At 45.0% G+C, this 18,093-nt stretch overlaps 1 protein-coding gene across 8 annotated transcripts in view; it reads left to right on the top strand.

Annotated features, from left to right (window-relative positions):
* nfixa (nuclear factor I/Xa) overlaps positions 1–18,093 on the top strand; it is a 115,335-nt gene that overhangs the window by 68,184 nt on the left and 29,058 nt on the right. For 4 of the 8 annotated variants that reach the window (XR_013789948.1, XM_079500338.1, XM_079500335.1 and 1 more), the window contains 5 exons: positions 784–901; positions 3,281–3,316; positions 4,680–4,807; positions 6,578–6,652; positions 15,946–16,077. Coding sequence is in view for 7 of the 8 variants with exons in the window: in XM_079500338.1 (XP_079356464.1) it covers positions 784–901; positions 3,281–3,316; positions 4,680–4,807; positions 6,578–6,652; positions 15,946–16,077 (489 nt within the window). In the remaining variant the exon portion in view is untranslated. The remainder of the gene's footprint in view (positions 1–783; positions 902–3,280; positions 3,317–4,679; positions 4,808–6,577; positions 6,653–15,945; positions 16,078–18,093) is intronic. The other 4 variants (XM_079500339.1, XM_079500336.1, XM_079500337.1 and 1 more) reach the window with 3 other exon arrangements.

Here is an 18,093-nt window from a genome sequence, read left to right as displayed (position 1 = left end):
CCACTTTTGGAGCTCTGCCTCCCTCTGACATTTAGCAAGGCAAAATAAAAAAAGTGGATATTTTGACCTGAGGGTGGTCATGGGTTCACTCAAATGATTAGAGAGAGCGACAAGCACGTTTTTGTAGTCAAATTCCATGGCAATTCAGCCTGTTTTTTTTATGTCTTGAACATTTGGGACTGATGAACTCTTGACTGACATTGTCAAGAGGTCAGCCCAGCCGCTACAGTGCTGCTAATAATATATGTTTGTGGTCTTTTACATTAGAACAGAAGACATTGTTACCTAAGGTGACCTACCAGGGGATACTTTTTGTAAAAATTCAATTTTTGCCACAGACATACAAAATGAGTATAGACAATAATACCAGAAACACATACAGAGCTAGCCCCGAATGACCATAGCTGGTCTGGACAAACGTTTGTTCCATTTGTACACTCTCAGAGTTAAGGGGGTCCTTGCAAATAAAACATTTGATAAACACCGTAGTACTAGTTGAACTCCTAATATGCCATAGTGTTATATTACGACCGTAGGTCGCAGATTACTATGAAAACCTGCAAAACCTGTCCGTCGATCCGTGTGTCACGCCGCCATATATGGCCGTCAGTCCGTCACACGCCTCGCTCGTGACACGTCCCCGTGGTGTTGATTTTGTTTCCATTTAGTCTTCATCAGTGAAAAGAAAGCTAGTCGACGGACATTTCTCGTCATAGTATTAGTCGACGAAATCAACACTGACAGTCCCTGTGTCCCCGTCCTCCCCCTCCCCCTCCCCCCCAGCTCCGGTGGCCACAGCGTCGGGTCCTAACTTCTCATTGGCTGACCTGGACAGCAGTCCAGGCTATTACAACATCAACCAGCTGGGGCGACGCTCGCTCGCCTCGCCGCCTTCCACCAGGTAAGCCCCGACGATACTTCCATCCGTCTTCAAACCGCTTATCCGTAGTCGGGTCGCGGGGGCAAAGCTCCAGACTTCCCTCTCCAGAGCAACATTATAGTGACTTCCTCCTGGGGGATCCCGAGGCGTTCCAAGGCCAGTGAGTCGATGCGTTTCCTCCAACTGCGCCTTGGTCTGCCCCGGGGTCTCTGCCCACGATAATTCAAAGTTTTACCTGAGTAAAAGTACAAAAGTATTGGTTTCAAAATGTACTTAAAGTACCAAAAGTAGAAAGTACTCATTGTGCAGAATGTCTCATTTCATTAGTTTTCAAATGTTGAAAAATATTTTGAAAATAGCCGATCTATCTAACGGCACATATAGGCTGGTAATCACCCCCATCTCTCTCTCTCCCCATTTCCTTTCAGACTAAGGTAATCTATCAATAAAGGCAAAAAGCCAAAGAAATATCTTTAAAAAAAAGTTAAATATGCAAGCCTATTACTGAAATATACAGAGAAATATAGTGACTGCTACCAATAATCAAAAATAAATAATGTACTATGGATAAAAAACAATTCATACTTTCAATGATGTTCAAAAATGTGACACGTGTTATGATCATGTATGAAAATGTTTTTGTCCTTGAAATGCCCCAAATATCGGTTTTCGCCAGATTGACAGCCGCGGTTAAAAAAAAGCGTGGAAACGACATGGAAACAATGATGGCAATATGACAACATCTGTTCACATTTCATCCAGCTGTTTGTTTTCATGCAGATGAATGGGAGTCACTCTGACGGTTATGTGCAAATTAATTGTGATAGCTCAAATAATGGCAATCAGGCAGACGCGTAATCAATGGTGACGGTCCTACTGTAGCACCAGACACACCCTTCACAGTGCGGGTGCTCTCAGTAGTTTCTAAAGCACGTCATTAATATACAAAGACAATGTGGGGGCTCTTCCTACTAGCATAACTCCTGTCTGTAATTATATACACCACAGAGTGACACATTATGTCATGCTGTATACCCAAACACAGCTTTTTGTCATTTAGCAGACATGTGGCCTTGGTGTGGAAGTGAAGTCAAAAGAGTCTCGTTTTTCCTAGCCTGGGTTCCAGCCTGATTCGCTGCGTTCCGCTGGTCTGAAATGTCACTAACATTTCAAACCTACTCGTTTCCAGGACCGCACTGCGCTGCTGCGCATCAAACGAAGAATATTATCCGATCTACAAACTTGTATAGGTGTATAGGTATTTTCGGGCTAATCGGAATATAGGGATGCCCGGGTTCGAGATGTTGTGTGATGATGAAAATAGCTGATCTCCAAGCTCACAACGGGGTGGCTTCTCGCCGTGTTACGAGCATTTAGATCTGCTATTTTCACAACTTCTTGAACATTTTCTTTATTATTTTTTTACTCATCAATTCATTCAGAAAAAAAGACATTGGCTTTTTTTAAATGAGATTTTTTATGTGGAAAAACGGGGGACATTTACTCACGACCCATAAAAACTGGTCCGCGACACAAACCCAGTGTTCGTGAAAAAAGACCCATGCTAAAGCATTCTGCACCAAACGGCACCTAACAGAAACAGTACCAACCAGCGCCAAACAGAAATGCCAATAGAACAGTTATTAACTGTTCTCAGAACCATTCTATAGTGCAGTGGAAAAGCCCTATAGATAGTTATCAATGTGACAGTTATGAGGCTTCCAGCTATTGAATCTGTCGGGAAGCACAGTAAACTGAACGGGTTGGGTATTTGTTGGGTAATGTTGGCATGAGAAAAACACCTGAAAATATGATTCTGTTCTGCCTGACGGGGGTGTCGTGTCGTTATCCTCGTAATTTATGTATGTTTATTTGTACTGATAATATCCCCAAAAGTCCTCAAGTCATTGAAGGAAGGATGTGAAGTTTTAGCGCCAGTAGCTCATGTATGCTAATCGAGTGTAGCTCTATACTGCTGGTGGATAAAGTACACTGCAGTGTTTGCCAAGCAGTGTGTGTCGGGACCCATTTTTAATCAAATCTAAGTGCCAAAATAAACAACTTTTAGGAAGTAGTGTACATCAGCTATGTACATCAGCTATTTTCACTAGTTTGGGACAGGGAGACTCTCATTTGGGGTCTCGCGCTAAATGTTTGGGAACCACCGCAGTATAGGCTACTGTATTTTGCCGTTTCAAATAGATGATTTTTTCCCCTCATAGATGTTGTTTTTCCCTGTCACTCATGTGTATACTTGTGTGCCTCACTGTCGCTCTCTCTTTTCCTCTTTACGAATGTGTGATGGCTGTTTCTGCTTTCCCCTGTCCCCTTCTCTTCATCTTCATCCACCTCTCCCTCCTCCTCCTCCTCATCTCTCTCTATCTTTTGTTGGCACTTTAGGTCTGAGGTGGAGTTGTATGCAAACCTTCCACGGAGGTAGTTACAGTACTCACACGTGCATACACACACGCGCACGCGCATGCATGCATGCACGCACGCACACACTTGCATGCGCACGCACGCACGTACTTACACACACGCACGCACATACACACACACACACACACACACACACAGAATCTTGGTTGTTTCTTTGTGTGTTTACAGCCTCTCTTTCTATTTCCTCTTGTTGTCATCCTTGAGTCTCAACATTCTTGTGCTTGGCGTTTGTTTTCGTAACTTTGCTCTCTCTCTCTCTCTCTCTCTAAGTATAAATGCCACTTTGTGTAAAACATGTGTTAAATCTGGAAGAGTCTTTATGTGGTCTCTGGCTAATATAAAATGTGATTGATTTATGTAAACATTCCCCTGCTGTGCGTCGCTACTTGACCACTTAACCACCCTATACTTAGTTGACCGGAGTGTACCCTAGGGCTCTATATTAGGCCCTCTCCTTTTTTACTCCTCTTCGCCCGAGAATAATGGATCCACAAGTACACAATGCCGCGATACAACTCGTGGTGAGCTTGTAGATCTGCTATTTTCGCAATGGTTCGCCTATTTTGTACTTTGTCGTACGGATGGTGTCCCGTAGCCAAAGAATTGCAGATCTACAAGCTCAAAACAGCTCAAAGCATTGCACCACGTTGTTATAGCTCCTATAGACTGGTTGTTGAGTCGCAACGCATTGTGAGCTTGTAGGTCGGCTGTTTGTGGCGAAGAGGTTTGGTGTGAAAGTGGTCAAAAGTACAGTTGTAACTCAAATCCAGTTCTCTTCTTAAGACGGCAGCGGTTTACGTGGTTAACCCTTTAAAGACCTGAGACCAGATTCTACAAAATGTCAGTGACAATGACAGTTTTCTGGAAAAAACCTACGTTTCGATGTCAGTGGTTCTCCAACTACTTCATGTCAAGGACCCACAAATTATAAGTAATTGGCTGCCGACCCCCCCTCTGAAAATGTGTTGTTCCAGGGACCCCCCAGAAGCAAGTTTAAAAAGAGTTAAAAACGTTCGCTGTGAAAGAATGTATATTCAAAGGTTTGCGCTCACGATTTTTCAAAGGTAGAAAAAATAGCAGACCTACAAGCTCATGGCGCGGCACCGAGTGCCACACCATGAGCTTGTAGATCTGCTATTTTTCAACAGCTTAAGTTTAAAACTATACGGTTAAAGTGGTGTCCTCAGGTCTAAATGGGTTCAATCATAACCTCCGTTCGCCACAAAAAAAAAAAAAAAAATACAAAATACAAAAATCATACAAAAATAAGTTTTACTCTTATGTACTGTACCTGTACACAAGATAAACAATAAAGTACAACCTTGAACTTGAACTTTGACCCTCTCCCTCTGCTCAACAGCTCCACCAAGAGGAAGTCGTTAGACGACAGCGAGCTGGAGAGCCCCACGGACGACGTCTTCTACCCGGGACGCTCGCCCGCCGCCGGCTCCTCCCAGTCCAGCGGCTGGCCCAACGACATGGACGCAGGTACTGTACTACATATCCCACCATGCACCTCTGTCAACAACACTGCATGCACCACTCTTTTAAAGGCCCTATTCATTATTACTAGTCCAGTTTTCGGTGAAGATGTCAAAGTCGTACAATTTGTCACACACGTTACCGCCGTGAAATTTGTTCTCCACATTTGAACAATCTCTTGGAGCGGTGATTAGTTGATTAGTTTGATTAGTTGATTTGACCCCCCAATCCAACACATTGATGCTGAGTGCCAAGCAGGGAGGCATTGGGTCCCATTTTTACAGTCTTTGGTCTGCCCGCCCGGGGATCGAACCCCCGACCTCCCAGTTTCAGGGCGGACACTCTAACCACAAGTAGCCTGGCTAATAAGCCAGACCGAATCAACCGTTGGCAAAAAAAAAATTGCCTGCCGGCAGATTACAGTCTGGAGAGGCTCAATTGTACGCCCATTTCCTACACCAGAGAACTGGTGTGGCCAATCGGGACACAGTATGCAATATGGGCGGGCTTTGGTACAGTGACATTCAATGCTTGAGACCTTTGACTGACAGTAGCTCTGACCAATTGCGTCAAAGAGAAAATGTTTGAACCAGCCCCCCTGGAAACAAGATCCATACACAGCATCTCCAGACTCAAATACCACACGACAGTGACCACGGAAACGGTGGTTTAGTAAAAACAGAGAGACGTGTTGTGTGAGCGAGCGAACGAGCGGTGATCACCGCGGCTCAGTGACGTCATGTTGTAGTTTTCGGTGGTCACCTCTTCACCGAAAACTGGACTATGCATGAACTGGTCTTTAGTCACCCTGTATTGCACCTCCACACTCTGTCATCCCGTATAACAGTGGTTCTCAAACTTGTATAAGATCCCCCGATGACTCCGAGAACGTACAACCATATGTATAAAGAGCCCATTGTTTGGTTCCAGTTGTACGCTCAGAGTTACGGACCTGTGAGGGTCCATTTAGAACCCTGAGGGTCTCCCTCCCCACTTTGAGAACCACTGTACACCAACCCAGACTGTTACCCAAACATCACCATACCCCTCCCATGCCTCTCTTTCTATGTGACACTGTGCTTTATTACAACCGGTGCTCCTTTGAAATTTGCAAATGAGGGTCTCGATACATTTTAAAATTAATTATTTTAAGTATAGGGTTGCTTTTCTTTGGCCAAGTTTAGGTACTCAATTTATTTTCTCCCAATTACAACATAGCAGCCCCTTCATTAGTATCAGCGGCGCTCTATAGCCTGGGTGTTTTAGTTACGGAGGTGTCTTATCCAAGAAAGATTTTATAGTGATGACAAATCTCTAATCTCTATAATGTTGTGTCAAAGATGGCTGCTCATGCCAATCTGCAAGGCTTCATGTCTATTCATGTTGGCTCAGTGCTGCTGTAGCACTTTTTGGCCAGCAGGACATTATAACCTTCTATCGCTCCACGTTTCTGTCCTGCTTTTCTCACTAACACACCCCTTCCAGTCCCAGAAGGAAATGTATCTGTCTTTAATACTGTCCCCCAAGAGAAGCTCTCTCCATATCCTGTCCAGGATCCTCATCCGCAGTCCAACAATCCCAAAATGTCACCATCCTCCTCTCATTTGGAACCATTGTAAAAATGCACAGTAAAATGTTGTCAATTCCTCACTCACTATATACGTCCATCATACACAAATGCTAATGTTCTCTCTCTCTCTCTCTCTCTCTCTCTCTCTCTCTCTCTCTCTGTGTCTAACTGTTTCACCGTTAACAATACCCCTTCTCCACTTGCAGTGCAGCACCATTTGGCGAGTGTGCAGGAGAGGAAGATAAAACATGAAAACGATGGGGTGCAGTTTCCGTACCATGGTTAGCACCTTGATTACACTTACATTGCATACTGTATAGCTTGTTGTGCATGTGGTCCAACATATAGCACTCCTCTCTCAGTATAATGTGTCTCATGAATGTCTCGATGTCTAGTTGAGAGGATGGCATGTCCTCCAAACGACGCAGGGGTTCTGCAGTGTCACTGTCTATGCATTGATTGTTTGATTTAAGTATTTATTAACAGTATGCAGAATTACAGTACATTTCAAGCACAACTCAAAACAAAAACTGTTATCCGTGGACGACACCATAAAGCATTACACTTGTTTACAAGAGGGTCCACCCTTTTCAATTCATCATAACATTTAGAGACGTGCAAATATACACTTCTATATAGCCAAAAACAGGAAATCATCATAAAGGAGGTAAAAAGGGGGAAAAAAACATATACAGTGAGGGGGAAAAAGGGGTGGGTGGGGGATTCAGATTTTACGGGGGCCAGTTAAGAATGGCAGCCGTCCGTAGGTGCCCTTTGAGAGCGGTTTTGAAGGAGTCAAGGGATTTGCATGTCTTGATGACTGTTGGTAGGGTGTTCCACATTTTGGTGGCATAGGAGCGAAATGAATTTAGTCCCTTGTTTGTACATGGTTTGTACAAACAAGGGACTGGTTTGTACATGGTTTGTTGAACTCCCTGATATCCCTGGTATTGCTTAATTTACAAGAAGTCTACACAATTATAGAATGTAGAAGAAGTGTTATTTTTGATCAACGTTTGCCTCTTATGGTACCACATCAATGCAGCGTTCAATTGTGGGCGGTTAAATCATATCCGGCGATAAACAAAATATTCAACGTTTTGGGCCTGAGAGGCCAAATCTCATCAAACGGTGGCCCGTGGCTCAAATGCCGAATAAAGAATGGACCTTGATAAATATGAAAAGGGTTGAGAAACACTGTCTTAGTAATCGCTGCTCATTCTATCCATATCTTCACAGGAATAGAAATAGGAAATAGTTTGAACCTTGACCATCTTAACCCATTCAGGCCTGACGTCTAATAATGACAATTTTCGGAAAGGAATCATTTTAACGATTTTTCAAAAATAGCAGGCCTACAAGTTCATAGCGCGCCACTCGGTGGCGCGCTATGAACTTGTAGATCTGCTATTTTTCAATAGCTAAATTATAACATAATGTATGTAACCACCAAAAGGGGTTCCCGCTCAAAATGGGTTAACCCCGGTGTTGGACGTGGCAGATTTATATTTAGATGTATGTGTTTATCTTTATATGAACTCCAATACCGTCAGACTATCTATTATTACTTTTCCCTGAAATCCACGGCTACGAAAAAAAACGCATACAAATGTGCGGCAGTTCAGGTCGCCAAGTCACAGACCGTGAGGTTCATAGGCGAAACCGCCGTTCCCGACTGTGCGTTGCGTTCTGGTAGGGATCACGATTTTTTTTGCTCCCGATCCGATTCCGATCATTTGATTTTGAGTATCTGCCAATACCGATTTTTCCCGAGCCGATATTTATATTTTATAAAACACGTACAGTATGCCATATATCACAATAGTACAATATCCCAAATCACAGACAATATCCAGTCTAATAATATCATGATAGGGATATAACATTGATACTAGGGATGTCCCGATCACGTTTTTTGGCTCCCGATCCGATCATTTGAAAATGATGTGATCGGACCTGATTTCCGATCACCCGATCCGATCGGGACAACCCTATACTTTCTGGTCCTCGTACGTCATTGGTTTCCTCCTCTGCATTGTACCAGTTCTATCTCCACACGCGCGACGGCGCTCTGCGCGCCTCCACGCCCCTCACGCCACATTGATTTTTTTATTTTTTTTTAGATGTGGCACTACATGTGAGTGCATGAACCTCCTAGGTAATATACAATTCACTTCAAGCCTCCTAGCTGGAAATCATCATTTCAGCGACCTTACCTCACAGGGGCATTATTATCAGTATTGACAGATATGCACCTCCCTCCATCCATCCATCCATCCATCCATCCATCGTCTCAGAACGCTCATTAAGACTCTTAGCGTCTGTGGATCAGAGGTGTAACACCCCCCCCCCCCCCCCCCCCCCCCTCCTCCTCCCCTAACCCCTCTAGCCCTTCTGTCTAATTGAAAAAAGGACCCCGGGGGGGGGACGGGTCATGATGAGAGGAAGGAAGGAAGGAGAGGGTATAGCAGGGAGGGAGGAGGTGGAAGTGGAAGAGGTGCTGGCGACAGACACAGACGGGGTGAAAACACACGGAAAAGGGTTTATTTAGCAGGGGGTGGTGGGTTCTCAGGTTGAGACCTAAGGAGTATTAACCCATTTAGGCCTGACGTCGAAATAAAAAAAAAACTGACAAAAAACTTGACAATTTTCTGAAAGATTTGAGGCACATTTTAACGATTTTTCAAAAATAGCAGACCTACAAGTTCATAGCGCGCCACTCGGTGGCGCGCTATGAGCTTGTAGATCTGCTATTTTTCAATAGCTAAATTATAACATAATGTATGTAACCTACCACCAAAAGGGGTTCCCGCTCAAAATCTGTTAAGAGGCCAAGGACGCCGCTGTGCGTGGTTGTTTTTTGCCCTGCATGGACCCGCATGCTCTCTCCAGTCCCAGCCTCTGCTCTCCTGCTCCACTTAGCTGTAAATGTAATTAACAGGCCACTCATCAGGGCCGCTGCTCAGCACAGCACAGGCTGTTGCACGCCTTAGCGCACCGAAGGAGGGCTGTGACGACGACAAGCCCTCTTTATTTCTCTTTCAGTCTCTCTTTCTCTCCGAAGTGCAGCACACACACCCCCGCATGACACCTAATGAGTTTGGCAAATAGAGGTCGGACCCCCTCTACCCAATTAACTTATACGAAAAAAGGAAAGGGGAAAAGAAGCGAGCCGGAAGCCTTTGTATTTATCGGAGTGATTTTTTTTGTGTGTGTGTGATTTTTTCTTCCTTCTATAGTTTTGTGGCGTAACGCTTGTTGTACACCCTGTGAAATTCAGAGAGAGAGAGAGGCCCGATTTCCACCAGCGTTGAACTGGCATGGTTCTTATAGTCCATGAGCCAGAGCTCCAAAATTGTAACATTAATTATGAATCGAGTGGGCAAAACCATACCTATTAAATTGTTTATAGGGTCACTATAAGTAGGCCTATACGATAACTAGGGGTGTAACGATACATTTTAACTGCGATACGATACGTATCACGATTTATAATTATGGATATAAATTAGTAAAGACAGTGGATCTCTGGAGAGAGAGAGAGAGAGAGAGAGAGTCAGAGAGAGAGAGAGAGAGAGAGTCAGAGAGAGAGTCAGAGAGAGAGAGAGAGTCAGAGAGAGAGAGAGTCAGAGAGAGAGAGTCAGATAATCAGAGCGAGGGGGAGAGAGAGAGAGAGAGAGGGAGAGAGAATCAGAGAGAGAGAGAGAGAGAGAGAGAGAATCAGAGAGAGGGAGAGAGAGTGACAGCAGGGGAGCTACATAGAGGATGTATGTGTGTCTTTTGGCATGTGTCCGATTTTTTGTTTTTTTGTTTGTTGTTGTTGTTTTTTCAAAGGATCCCACCTGCCACAGGCTAAGCTCATGTGGGAATTCCCATCCAGGTGGGGGGCACAAAAACAAGCAGGCAGGCACGCACACGCACGCACACAAATCAGGGACCATGAAAAATCTCTTTCTCTCTCTCACAGACACACACACGTGCAAACGTGCGTGTGAGAGAAAACGCGCAAGCGCATATGCACGCACGGTCGCACGCACACACACAGGTGTGCCTTACCGTCTGTCCATAAAATCCCCCAACTCCCTCCATAGCCAATTGTGCAGACATATGCAGGAACACACGCATACACACATGAATATACACGCACGCGCACACACACACACACGCGCAAACACACACACACACACACACACACACACACACACACACACACACACACACACACATGGATATACGCGCACACACATTTGAGTTATTGCACAAAGACAAACATAGCTGTACTTGAATGGATGCATGTACTTATATGTATGTATATGTGTGTGCGTGCGTTCGTGCGTATTTATGTATGTATCGACTTTCATTCGTACACACTCATCTCTCTCACACACACACACACACACACACACACACACACACACACACACACACTACATCTGTATGTACACAACAGAAGGCCTACATGTCTTATACCGACACACACGCAGATGTATGTAGATACACTTGTCACACATATCTCACACACACACACACACACACATACGCACACACGCTCGCACACAACCATAGCATGCGTGGTCCCAGATGGCGTTTCTGTGTGTGTGTGTGTGTGGGTGTGTGTGTGTAGCCTTGGGATCCTAGAATCTGCTGGAGACATCTGCTCCACAGGGGCAGGAGGGGAGGGGAAGGGAACGATAGCAGAGGGAAATAAAAGAAATCCTCCACGATTTCCAAATGGTTGTGAAATGAGATGGACACCAGAGGCATGCGGCGGAGGCCTCGCTCTGTGGCCACACTTAAATGTCACAAGGCCCCCCCCCCCCAGAAGGTCTGCTGGACGTTATGTACCACTATGTGGTCAGCAGACACTGCCTGGGGACAGGACAGCTCTCCGAGTCCCTTTATTGGGGCTCGTTGCTTAAAGACACTATACATACAGTATGTGACCGTTTCTGACCGAGGCTAAGTCATTGATTTATTTATTTATTTTTAGTTTTAGTTTTTTCATGCCATGTGAAAGCAGGGAATCATAGCTTCAAATGACATATTAGCGAGTTGAGAAAACAGCCAGGCGTGCTATTAACTCATTTTGGATTAAAAAAACAACAAACGTTTTGCCTCCTGTCCTGAACAGTTAGTCTTGCCACCATGACTGTTTCTGTACCAAAAAGAGGCACATATGGTCACGTCCTTAGTTTCATTTAACTCTTGACAGTATTTCAATTAGAGTATATGGACACTGAAAGTATACGAATTAGAGTATACAAACTCTGAGAATATAAAAATAATCTGCTAGCATTGATATACTCTCAGAGTTAGTTAGCGTGTGTGTGCGTGCGTGCGTGCGTGCGTGCGTGCGTGCGTGCGTGCGTGCGTGTCAGAGACACATCTGGTAGCAGGCCTGTTAGTGCAACACAACAGAAGGGTCATCATAGGAGCGCTTGATTGGATGCCAGTGAAACACTAAGGCTTTGCCAGGAGAGGAAACAGTGAAACTGTGACACTCACTGACACACTCACAAACACTCCCAAAACACGCTGTTAAAAGAAGCACACACACACACACACACACACACACACACACACACACACACACACACACACACACACAAACACATGCGCACTCACAAACAAACAAATACACTGTAAGTAGGCCAAACTATTGCATAGGTCTCTGAGGTATTGGAAATAGTTTCTCGTCTCTCACATTGCCTTATAGTTGCCTCTGCTACAGTACAGCCGCTTTTTTGTCCGGCTCTACTATTTGACGGTCGTCTCGTATAGTTTGAGATATTCTCATGAACCTCAGAGTAAACAGAGCTGCCTTTCATTTTTCAGAGGAGGCTTTCATCCCGCAGGATACTCGACAACATAGTTTACATTTAGCTTCCTTCCTAGATTCTGTAAGTCGCTCGTCTGTCCTATACTGCACTGGTTCCCAACGTGGGGTCCGGGGAACCACAGGGGTCCTTGAGGGAGTTCCAGGGGGTCCCCAGCTAAATGATAGTTTGGAACCAAATGGAACCTAATGGGTCTGGGAGTGTACAAATGGAACCAAAAGGACCTGTTTGGTCCATTTGTACACTCTGATTTAAATTAACATTGATTTTACAATATCGATTGGGGAATCAGAGATAAAATGGGGGTCCGTAGCCTAATTCATGTCCTCGAAATTAAACGGGTTGAGAATCACTGCTAGAGCCATAGAAATCTTCTCCCCTGGCACATCACTTCAAATGGGGGTCCGCGGCCTAATTAGTGTCAATTTGGGGGTCCTTGACATGAAAACCACTGGTTGAGCCCCCTCTGGTGGTACACAGAGGAGTCGCCCCCCTCTGGTGGTACACAGAGGAGTCGCCCTCTGGTGGTACACAGAGGAGTCGCCCCCCTCTGGTGGTACACAGAGGAGTCGCCCTCTGGTGGTACACAGAGGAGTCGCCCCCCTCTGGTGGTACACAGAGGAGTCGCCCCCCTCTGGTGGTACACAGAGGAGTCGCCCTCTGGTGGTACACAGAGGAGTCGCCCCCCTCTGGTGGTACACAGAGGAGTCGCCCTCTGGTGGTACACAGAGGAGTCGCCCCCCTCTGGTGGTACACAGAGGAGTCGCCCTCTGGTGGTACACAGAGGAGTCGCCCCCCTCTGGTGGTACACAGAGGAGTCGCCCCCCTCTGGTGGTACACAGAGGAGTCGCCCTCTGGTGGTACACAGAGGAGTCGCCCCCCTCTGGTGGTACACAGAGGAGTCGCCCTCTGGTGGTACACAGAGGAGTCGCCCCCCTCTGGTGGTACACAGAGGAGTCGCCCTCTGGTGGTACACAGAGGAGTCGCCCCCCTCTGGTGGTACACAGAGGAGTCGCCCTCTGGTGGTACACAGAGGAGTCGCCCCCCTCTGGTGGTACACAGAGGAGTCGCCCTCTGGTGGTACACAGAGGAGTCGCCCCAAAAAAGGAGAAAAAAGACAAAAGTGGAATGAAATTTATATTACTACAATTGGTTGAAATAGGCTATCCAGTCGTGCTGAAATGATTGATTGATTGATTGATTGAAGAATGTATTAACAGATTGGAGAATTACAGTACATTTCAAGCACAACTCAATACAAAACTGTTAACTGTGGACGACGAGCCTACTGTGACTACACTTGTTTACAATTGGGTCCACCATGTTCACTTCATCATAATGAAAAAAATGACCATGACAGCACACTTAGCCTTTTAATAGAAGATTTGAAAACGCATTAATCACATTAGAAACATCATTAGTTGGGCTGATTTGTGTCAGAGCAGCAGCATTATTGGCTTGGAACAAAGATGGCAGGTCTACGCTCCTGTATTTTAACATCAGTTATTGTGGTGGTACTTGGAGAGCCAAATATTTTCTGAGGTGGTACTTCAGTATAAAAAGGTTGGGGACCAATAGCATTTCAGTGCATCATTCTCTGCTGAGATCCTTTTCTCCACACACTGCGTTTCTCGTTTTCCAGTTTGGTCACGCGAGACCAGCTCTCACCAGTGTCACGGCGCCCTAACAATGCCGGTTAACCCGTTTAGGACTGAGAACAGATTCTACAAATGTCTTCTAAATCCTGACTATCTTCTATGTCAGTGGTTTTCAAACTATTTCATGTCAAGGACCCCAAAAATGATTATGTAATTGGCCGCCGACCCCCATCTGAAAATATGTTGTTCCAGGGCAGGGACGCATACAATATGAGTTAAAAAACGTTCGTTCTGAAAGAATATATATTATATATTCAAAGATAATGCTTTAAACACCAAAAAGGGTTCTCCCGTCCTGAATGGATTAACCGTTGGTGTCAGAAGTGGGATCAGGGTTTTGTCTTCAATATACTCGTGTGAATCTGTGGCTGACTGTACAATACACCCCCGAACGTTCCCTCGCTCAGCGAGGGGGAGAAAGAAGGGTCTATATGTCTGCTAAACACATCAAATGCTTCGCACAGATTCACTCCCACCTGCTCCAGACTTAACTCTTTCACACGGGGATGGGAAAGGTTGTGTTCTTTTTTTTTTTACACGCCCCCGCACGCACGCATAGATAGACTTTCACACGTCTCCAGCTGGAAGACTTTGCAGGAATCATATTTAATGCCTCGTTGGATGCCGATCCACCCTCGAAATAGATTGCAAAACGACAGCGTCAAGAAAAATGAAAGGAAGAAAGAAAGAAAGAAAGAAAGAAAGAAAGAAAGAAAGAAAGAGGAAGAAGAAGTTCTAAATCAAACAAAAAAAATGTTCACTCACTTCTTAAAATTGGAAGATTATCAGGAAATGTTTAAATTAATGTGATGTTTAACCATGCACTCCAACTGTGTGTGTGTGTGTGTGTGTGTGTGTGTGTGTGTGTGTGTGTGTGTGTGTGTGTGTGTGTGTGTGTGTGTGTGTGTGTGTGTGTGTGTCACGTGCTTGTGCTGTCAAGTGGGTTGAGAGTGTGCGAGCGAGTGTGTGTTAAAGAGAGATAATAACCTTACATAATGTCTCATGAAATTACAATCTCATACATGTAGAGAACTCTAGAAAACCCAAACAAGAAAAGGCACTGCCGCCTATTTTCCACAGATTCCACCTCGCCGCCTCTCTCGCTCCGTCACATATTTTCATGTCCCGCACATTTCTCTCGCCTCTTTCTTCCTCTCGTTCTCCCTCTTGTCTCTCTCTGCTCTCTCTGTCCGTCCGCTTGTCTTTCTCACTCAGCAGCTGCCCGTGTCCACAGTACTGTACACAGTGTGTGCTATTTCTGAATGAGGGCCTTATTCTTGTGCAGCCAGCCCGTGGGGCTACGCTAATGCCAGACCACATTTAGCTGACTGTGGCTGTGCGGTGGCCAAGCTCATGCACTGAGAAAACCTGGAATTGGCACGGTAAAGAGAGAGAGAGAGAGGGAGGGGGGGGGGGGGGGGGAGGGAGGGAGAGAATGAGGGGAGGAGAGCGAGGGAGAGAGAGAGAGGGAGAGAGAGAGGGAGAGAGAGAGAGAGAGAGAGAGAGAGAGAGAGAGAATGAGATGCGACGTAGAGCTAAAGAGTCAGTTAGGCTTTCTGGCAAGGTCTATAGAATCTTAGTCATTCACGCTGGACTGAACGATCCATTTCCTTTGAAAACACTTAACGGTATTAAAAAGGTGGCTCGGCCCATATTTTATGACTGCAGCCCTTGGAGTTGGGAGCCGTACATTTCGAGAGGACATATATTTTGTCCTGGTACTGGAGAATAAACCTATGCAAAGCAGTCCAAGGTGCTTAATCATCATATCGAATCTCAGCATCCTTCCTTATACACTGCATCTGATGGCCTCATTTACATAAATCCAGATTTTTTTTTGGCTTGCCCTGCAGCTAATTGTCAGTTGCCTACAGCCAAGGACATGGAGCTATAATCACTGCCATCAAACATAGCAGTTTTTTTTGCAAACCCCCTTTAATAAAACTCATTTTATTTTGAAAGTGTAGATTTGTTCATTAAACCGACCTTCTCTCTTTTCCTCCTCCTCCCCCATTTTTTCTTTTTTTTGGTTGTTTATTCCATTTTTTATTTTTATTTTTTATTTTATTTTTTTGCCAGGACTGTCCTCGCCTGGTTCTCTTAAGAAGCCGGGGAAGTTTGATTTCAACGCCCTGTCTTCCTCCCAGACGAGGTCCCCCCGCATGGCGTTTACACACCACCCGCTGCCTGTGCTGGCAGGAGTGAGACCAGGTGAGAGAACCTGCCCCCAACCCCCCCCCCCAACCCACTCCCTCGTACCACCCGGGTACAGGCTTTAGTTCCGACACACCAAAGGTCCGACAGTCATTTGACCGACAACCTACCCCAAAGCCAAACCTAGAACCGCAAGCAACGACGCAACGCATGTCGGACCCAGAGTAATCTAGTAAGAGAGTGGCGACACGCTTTGATCTCGCCGCAAAGCGGGATGCTATGGGCTATAGTTCCAAACATTGGAAACTATCCCATTGAGATAGAATGAGCACTTCCGCATTCCATTGTTACAATGGGAGTCAACGCCAGTGCCGCCACTGTCTTCCTAGATTACTCTGGTCGGACCAACGCATGTCGGCAGCGACGGGTTGGTTTCCGTATGTTGGACCTCCTTTGGTGTGTCGGATAAGCGTGCACACCCCGTCTCATACCACCTGAGAAAGAGAGAGAAGGAAACGAGAGGGTCAGCCACTGGCAACCCATGGCGTCCTTATACAAATCTTCCAAAACAAATAATAGACCCAACCACAAGCTCACACACACAACAAGAGCCCTATATAGAGCTCTATAACCCAGTGGTTCACAAGGCTTTTAGAGCTCAAGACTCAAAAGAGAAATTTGATGATGTCTCAAAATGAGTCACGGGCACATTTCCTGCGCGACACGCCGTCGTAGCAAAGCATAAAATATGAGCTTGAGTGGGTGAAATCTGCCTTACTCCCGTGGAAACACATTAAGAAACCTTATATAACACTGTGCTTCCCAACGGAGACCTAAAGTTTTGACTGAAACCGGGAAACGTTCAGAGTGAAGGACTTTCACACGCTGGATCATTGCTATACTGTATCATCATGGCTTATAGCAGAGTTTTCCCTCTCTCCCTTTCTCTCTAATGAACTCTCCATTCATGCTTCCTTTGGTTAGTTTTCCACCATCATCTTGCTCTCTGCGTCATCACAATGCCAACATTTCATGGTACTACTAATGCTTTTGTTTTGACTTACACGTTGAATGCTTTAACTGCTTGTAAAAAAAATTAATTTTGTCAAATGCTTAGGATGTGAATTATGTGTTATTTGGCTATTTATTTCAAAAGTATTAAGTGTCGGAAGGCCTGGGCCGTGGCTCAGTGGTCCAGGCACCTTGGCTGGTAATCCAGTCTGGCAGTGTGCCGCGGGTTCGACTCCCGATCCCGACGGCCTTTACTGCATGTCTTCCCCCCCATCTCTCTCCCCATTTCCTGTCAGCCTACTGTCTGTCCCTCCATAAAATATATAAAATAAAGGCGAAAGCCACACAAAAACATTAAAAAAAAGTGTCGGAATTATCAGTATCGGGCAGCACACATGCAGCCAGACACACAGGTTTCCTGTATTGCTGAATAGTGAGGGTGGTCTACCTTCCATAGTGTAGCTGTCACCATACATTATGTTGTTGGGTTCATTACAGAGTTACATTGTTTTAAAAGCAGCCGCGAAACAATTACGGTTGGAACAATTCTAAGGCCAATCATCATACTGTATACTGGCAAATGCATCACATGAATGAATGTGTTTGCCAATGCTCAACGAGGAAGTTAAGTCTACCAAACCTAACCTAACATGCTGAACCTAAAAAAGAAAAAGAAAAAAAATACAAGACACTGCCTTGAAATATTGCAGCGTTGCTGAACAAGCATGCAAGATTTGAATGCAATGGTTGAAGCCATGCCTCTGTTTTATTTGTATTTATTATTATTTTTGGTCATTCATTGTTATTGCTAATAGAGCTGTCACGATTATGACAATTTTTCTGATTATTTGTTGCTCAAATAGTCGTTGAACATTGGCTTTGTGAGCAGAAGTTGCACGGGGCATATATGACATATAACTTACTGTACATAATTAAATAACTAAATAGTGGAAGTATTGCGTGACATCGTGTCACGTTTTGCGAGTTCCACGATTTTTGAAAATGTTTGGAAATATTTCATATATATGTTTCAACATGGACAGTTTGGACACGATTATGACG

Source organism: Electrona antarctica (assembly GCF_951216825.1).
Source record: "Electrona antarctica genome assembly, chromosome: 4".
Lineage (NCBI taxonomy): Eukaryota > Metazoa > Chordata > Actinopteri > Myctophiformes > Myctophidae > Electrona > Electrona antarctica.
This window is presented reverse-complemented; position numbering and strand designations above follow the sequence as displayed.